Source organism: Micropterus dolomieu, linkage group LG23 (assembly GCF_021292245.1).
Source record: "Micropterus dolomieu isolate WLL.071019.BEF.003 ecotype Adirondacks linkage group LG23, ASM2129224v1, whole genome shotgun sequence".
NCBI lineage: Eukaryota > Metazoa > Chordata > Actinopteri > Centrarchiformes > Centrarchidae > Micropterus > Micropterus dolomieu.
Window position 1 is genome coordinate 31,600,873 of NC_060172.1, and position 7,396 is coordinate 31,608,268.

Consider the following 7,396-nt stretch of genomic DNA (forward strand, 5'->3'; position numbering starts at 1 on the left):
AAGCAAACATACATACCTCTGCAAAATTCTCATCTTGCACAGTAACCTGCGGTACTGGCACGCAGTAAACTGCGACTGCCAGGCTTAGTAGAATGCAGAGTTTGAAAGTCTTCATGGTTTGTTGAATTCAACTGGTGTTTCTGTGCTGGAGGCAGCGGTTATAAAGGCTGAGGACAGGGCATGTTGAGCAATGACCACCTTGAGTCAGTGACTCAATATTCCTTTTATGGATAAGAGAGGAAGTCTGGCTTTGATTGCTCATACAACAAAAAAGTTTCCCAAAACAAGATACTGTAATTATGATGACATGACGCATGTAGGATTATTACATGTAACAGACAATGCTTGGGATGATTTTTATGAAATTTTTATACAATGTCATGAATCTGCCACTTGGAGGTTTAGTTTTTATATGTGTTTTATTATTATTATTATTATTATTATTATTATTATTATTATTATTATTATTATATAGCGGAATCAGTTTTCAACAGTACTTGCTCATGGAAAACTTGATTCTGTTGCTAGTTGGGGCATCTTAATACAAGCAACACTTATGCGTATGATCATTTAGAAATTGTATATTTGGACCTGGATCCAGATCTCGCTCAAAATTGAAAACAGTGATAGAAATGCATGTGGTAGAAGTCAGGCAAGTGCAATAGTTCACATTAAATGTATTTAAAATTATAGAAATTATTTTAAATGCCAAAATTCCTTCTGGTTCAGCTTTAAGCTTTTGTGATATGATTGAAAGCTCTACAACTAAATGGACAATATGATGACATTGTTTTGTCAACCTGTGATAAAAAAGTCTGAATGTGCAAAAAATTAATAATTTGCTCTTGGGGTCATCTAATAATTTTATTAAAACCTGTAAAGCAGTGAAATTAAAATAATAACGAATATTGGATGAACAACTAAAGAGGACCAAAAATTTTACCCTCTGCAGATGTAACGGCTGAAAATGAACATGTTCAAATATTAGATACTTAAATATTGGACTATAATGTAAAATGAATGATGATTAGGGAGTCAACAACTTCTTCTTTATCCGTGTTTTGCTTCATTCTTAAACATATGTATGTGACAATGTAGTTTAATAGTGCTTGCCATTTCATGTGTGTTTGGCAATTTATGTTTTGTCTACTTTGCTTAGGTGTGTTTTTGTGAGTGTTAGTGACGACCTGACCCTCAGATTCTTCCAAGTCACATCAGTAGTCTGACTTTTGACTCACAAAGTCTCTTCTCACACTGTTGTTGCTTCTGGTAAAACAGTGACGTGAATTGCGATCAAACACAGGCGTGTTGTGTCACGTCATCACGAGCAAAAAGCTCTGTTACCATCCATCCAAGTTCTGACAGGTTAGGGATTGCTCATAAGAATAGTATTCATTTTGGCTTAATTATCTTTTCAACTTTAACTTGCAGTTTATGAAAGACATTAAAGTTAGTTTATTCTAACACATTAATGGGTGCTGAACTGCATAGAGAACATAAAGCTTGATTGAAGATCTGTGTGAGTCAAAAGATTGTTAATTTCCATCCAGATTTGTTTGTATTAATTTAAAACAACTTTGTACTGCAATGTTACTGGAAAGCTACCTTTTCATTGTTACCTAAGAGCAGGGCTGGAGTGGGACAAAAAAATTGGCCCTGGCATTTTTGGCCCAGGCGGCCCACTAAAATCGGTCGGACACCCTCACCCATACACCATCCTTGTATTTAAGGGCTAAGATTAGGGGTGTGACGGACGACTTGGCCCATGAGACGTGACATTGCACAAGATTGGGGCCATGACAATAAGACAAGAATATATTTAAATAGGTCTGGGGGTCCTCCCCAAGAAGATTTTGAGCATTAAACACTTAATTTCCTGCATTCAGTGTGAACACACCTTTACAGTGGTCCCAAAACATGATTAGTGACTTTGCACAATCAGGGCAAGTGACTCTCCATTTGTGGTTAATGCAACACATTAACCACAAAAAGTGAAACAACCACACACACCTTATGTTGTAATAAATAAAAAAATCCTAATTTATTGGAAAATAACTTTCAATTTTTACAGCAGTTTTACATTTTTAAAATTATATACACAACTCTGTAAAATTACTGACATTACCTGTAAATTTAACAAACAAAGAGTTATTTTATTTGAAATGTAAATAATGACAAATTACATTTGTTTCTTGTTTTTGTAGCTCATTATCTAAAGGATTATGTCCTTACTAACATTTTAATGTATTTCTTTGGAATTTTAAAGTGGTGGTATTATGCTTTTTGCTTTTTGTCCTTTCCCTCCTTTATTGAGTTATCTCTCTTTTTTGTGCATGTAATAGGTTTGCAAAGTGAAAAAGCCCAAAGGGAGTTCCCATCTCCCACAGAAAACTCTGCTCTGAACTGCCTGGAAACAGCTCGTTTGTTGTCCAGCCGTTTCCCTTTCATCCCTGTGACGACACAGGTGGAAAAACAGTGAGCTGCAGCACACACCTCTCCTCTCCCTTCCAAACACCAGCTACCCTCCAGGCAGTCAGTGGACATAAAGTTGTTACTGTGATGTAGAGACAGAGCTCAGTTAAAACTTCATGGATGAAAGATACTTTTGTTACAGATTAATAACTCACCACTCTGAAACTCTCGCTCCAGTCCATGTTGCCAAGCTGGTCGGCAACATGTCCAGCTGAACCGAAGCCCTGTTTACCGTCTTCTCACTGACCCGCCCTTCTCTGCTTCTGATTGGCTAGTAGTCCTTAACTAGGAACTGTGCATGTGCAACTCCCAACAAAGATCATTTAGAGACAAGATGTATCACTTCACAGCTAAAACGAAGCCTTCAACACAGGGTGAAAAGAGGAGCTGCAGCAATGTGCAGTATGACAAAAAATATGGTGTTTCTTTGAAAATGAAACCATGTAAACCTGTTCTGGTACAACCCATAAATAGGATTTTGAACCTGAAAATGAGCATAATACCACCTCTTTAAGGTAAATCTTATTAGTTGTATATATCTGAGTAAACTTTTACATTCTAACATTAAAGCAGGCATTAAAAACTTAAGTGTGAAAATGCACTGTACTGTGTGTGTGTAAACCTATATGTGTTAATACAACCCTACTATTATTACATTCTTATTCATATGCTGCAATGAAAACACCGTTTGACCAATTCATCAAATACAGCTTACAAATAGATAAATAAGTAGATTAATGCAAATACATCTTCTTAATTCTTACACACTGAACCTTTAATTATGCCCATTAAGAGTTTTATTTTGCAGGTAACGGGCATATTGTAACCTGCAGAAAGTAAATACCTCTGTCTTTGTATTTTTGTTCTGTTTCATCATGATGTAGTGGTGTTGCAAATTGCAATTAGCGCATTCACGAGCTAACAATATTAGCACCTATTTCAATGTAGTAGCAGCTAATGTTACTGTGTGTTGCTAGTATGTGTTTATGTTGTCAACTAGTTTAAAGGTAAACAAACTTGGCATGTGAAGTAAAGGAGCTTTTTTTTTTACATAAATATATTCTGGCCTTCTCAAATACATACATTTTTCTTTCACATAGCCTACATATATTTTCACTCCCACATTCATTCATTTTCACTCAAAAATCAGTGACACGACACCTACCACATCCGTCCAAATAAAACCTATAAAGAAAGGTACGTTACGTTGCGTGACTGTGGCTTTTTAGCTAACTTATAGGCTGGTTTAACGCGTAGAAAGCTAGTGTTAAGTTTAAGCTACGCCCAGTTGTTTGCCTGCAGTTTGGTGCTGTTGTAACTTTAACTTTATATGAAAACCTCTAAACATTACAGTAACAGGTCCTGATGACAGCTCTCCTTATGTGCCCATAAATGCTATATGATACACCATTTGAAAGCTAAAGTCCTCGTGATTCGACCAATGCAAACCATTTCAAGATACAATCACCACAGCGGGAACAATCAGCGCCTCTGTCAGACTAACTAGTACTGTCAACATGTGAAAAGGTCTCTCCATAACTGCTTGAGGATTCACCCTTTTTGATTTGAGACTGATTGATTGATTAAACTGATTTAAAATAATTAAGCAATTATTAGCAGCAGCCTTCTGTTAACCAAAGGGGGACCCGTGGACGCACAGAAGGACTATGAACCCCAAATTACTTCTGGTGGCTGTTCCACAAGTGTATGAATGTGGGATGTTAGTTTCTGTTTGAGCACTTAGGCTCAGTGTGTGAATGGTAAATGCAGATGTAGTGTAAAAGCGCTTTGAGTGGTTGAAAAGACTGGAAAGGCGCTATACAAATACGGAACATTTACATTTGAAGTGACCTCTGACTGTGAACAGAGTGTAGTGCTTGTTGCTTTGAGCCTGAAATTGACCCGCATACACAGAAGTATAAAACGTCACACGCTGTCATACAAAAGTAAACAAGGAGCAACAGAGGTTAGCTCTGGTTAGTCCCGGTTAGCTCCTACTTGCTAACCCTTTCGATTTTTACGGAAGACTCACGTATTTCATTGCCTTCTCACGGTTTACTCCCGGTTTACATCTATTCCGAATTATGACAAATGTTAACAACTTTCTGTCCTTTCCATGACATTCCTTACTGTTTCTGGTACTGTAAAATGCATATGACAGTGGACCAAATCCGAACCAGAAAAGATAGAATTCCATGTGACTTGGGCTGTTCACACTGTCATAAAAAATCAGATCTGAGTCACATATGAGCAAGAAAAATGGATTTGGCTCACTTTGGCCTGCAGTCTAAGCCATAGTAGTAACTTTTCTGGTGGTTTTGCAATAATAACTGAGGTGCAAACTTGCTCTGTTTAAGAGATGGACTCTGAGCTGCTGAAGTTAACATTTGTGTGGATTTGTGTTGCGATGTCTGCCTGATCAGTTAGTTTCCATTTTCTTTTTTTTTCTCCATAGTTTTATCACCTGCTTGTCTCATTCAGTTCTGTGTCAGTAAGACTGAAAAGGCAGAAATTGGTGCAGAAATTTCACCAGAATGCAGGAAATTAAGTGATCGATTCTCAACATTTTCAGGGGAAGAGGTCATCTAAACAGACCTAACAAGACTGAAACATGAGGGAACCTTATATAGTGGCTGATCAGGCCATTCTGACACAAAGGAGCATAGACAAAGACATAATATATAAGCAAAGTACAAAACATGTTGCACAAGACAAAGCTACCTAAAATTAACTAAGGGTAATCAATAATAATAATAATATCAAAAGCATAACTAGCAAAGAAAACACAACACAACTCAACCTTTTTATTTTACTTTACACAGGTATGATGTAACAATGCAGAGCACTGCCTTTCCCTGATGGTTCATCAAACAGTAAACCCAAAAAAGGCTGTAAAAGATCTAAAAGCCCCAGAGAAATAATTTTTTTAAATCAAATTAATGCTCACCAGGCTTCACATAGAAGTAGTGCTACATAACTAATGAGAACAACAGGCTGCATGTAAAATGTTTAATCTAATTAACTAACATAATATTATATTTTACACTGGCAAATTTAAGTCTTAAAATTGCAAAAATAGAAAACACTCCACACATTTGTTTTGGAAAACTTTTTTTTTCGCAGAAGGGATAACAGTGGATTGTGGAATCTGAGAGAGTTTTTAATAGTGATAGTGCCAGTAAAAGTGTAGCTCAAAGGCAGGTGAAATTCTTCACATCCTCTGGCTTGAAACTCAGTGATTAGATTCCTGTGGTAGCAGTGCTAACCTGCTCTTTGATATATACATAAGTCAGAACCAGATTGCCTCTGGGCGCTGCAGCGGGGGCAGCAGTGACCTCTGCTGGTTGAGCTTCCACATAGCAAGTATGAATATTTGAAATAAATCAAAAATATAAATTAAATAATAAAAACTAAAATATTAAGTACTCCTAAATGTCATATTACACTAGTTCATGTTATCTTAATCTGAAGTTACAGGACACCAATATGATCTTACGAATGTTTCGTTAACAGCCAGAATAATAGGCCAATATTATTTTTCCACATCCAGTTTTAGTTTAGTTTTTAAAAACAACTTTACTTTAGTTTAGTTTTAGTTAACTATAATCCCATTGCTAACTACACAGTAAAAGGGCGATCTTTTAGTTTGAATGTTTTCCTGTTACATCCACTTCCAAAGAAGGAATAGATCATGTGACTTCCGTTCTTGGTTTCTAACAAAAAACAAATTGACTGAAGTTCACACACTGTCTTCATTCTTTGTACATAAAGGAATAACGATGAAATGAATTGCCAAAAAACAAATGGGCCGTTTTTGATTGGTTTTTCGGTTTTTTTGACACCAAAAACAGTTTTTTGTTCTGAAACAAATAACAGATACACGTTGTTGTTGTTGTTTTCATTTTTGAATTACAAACGAATAACGGATGATCTAATATTATCCAGACCCTTATGCTGCTCCGCTCTGTAACAACGAGAGCCGGGTAGGCCTATGCTCACAGGGATGGGGCTTATATGCTCCAATGTGGTAGTGAATTGTTGAAACGCAGTTATCGTAATCACGCATGTTTGATATACAGTATCTCACAAAAGTGAGTACAGCCCTCACATTTTTGTAAATATTTGATAATATCTTTTCATGTGACAAAACTGAAGAAATGACACTTTGCTACAATGTATAGTAGTGAGTGTACAACTTGTATAGCAGTGTAAGTTAGCTTTCCCCTCAAAATAACACATCACACAGCCAAGTGTCTAGCCAAATAAAAAATGTTGGTCTTGTTGAGACAATGTACAAGCACTATAGTTTATTGTGTTTATATTCACTCCTTCACATTACAAATCTGTGTTTAACATATGCAATCAAACAATAAAATAAAAATTAATTTATGTAACACATTCCAGAGTTCCATAGTTAAACTTCATTAAAGACAAAAACATGTGACATAAATAAGATAAGCTATAAAGAGAGTTAATTTACTTAAAAATATTACTAAAAGCAGAAAGAAGCTGACGTCACAAAAATATAAAAGTATTTAAAAAAACATTAGATGCTGTTCTCAGAAGGGCATATATCCAGTATATACCCGTGAAAAAATATATTATTATATATTATGGACACTGTTTAACTTTGGTGCCTTCATTGTCATTCAGATTGCCTACATAAAATGACCTCGGTATTAAACTCTTCTAGAAGTGCATCTCAAGAAGTAGTTGTTCCCCAGCACGCGGTACAATGTGCCGCTGCTCAGGCTGTACTCAAACATGTTGGTTCCACTGTAGATGTACGTGAAACCTGGAGAACAGAAGCTCACTGTTAGTTTCCTTGCAAACTTTTTCTCATGTCAGTGGTCTTGACTTGGAAAACTCCGATAAGCTTTGAATGCTACTCACCTCTGTACTGAAAAGCTGCAGTCACCTTGCT

At 36.3% G+C, this 7,396-nt stretch overlaps 1 protein-coding gene across 1 annotated transcript in view; it reads right to left on the reverse strand.

Annotated features, from left to right (window-relative positions):
- Window positions 1–6,883: 6,883 nt before the first annotated feature.
- LOC123962650 (collagenase 3-like) overlaps window positions 6,884–7,396 on the reverse strand; it is a 4,281-nt gene continuing 3,768 nt past the window's right edge. The window contains exon 10 of the mRNA XM_046038841.1: window positions 6,884–7,267. Within this exon, the coding sequence (XP_045894797.1) occupies window positions 7,152–7,267 (116 nt within the window). The 3' untranslated portion in view covers window positions 6,884–7,151. The remainder of the gene's footprint in view (window positions 7,268–7,396) is intronic.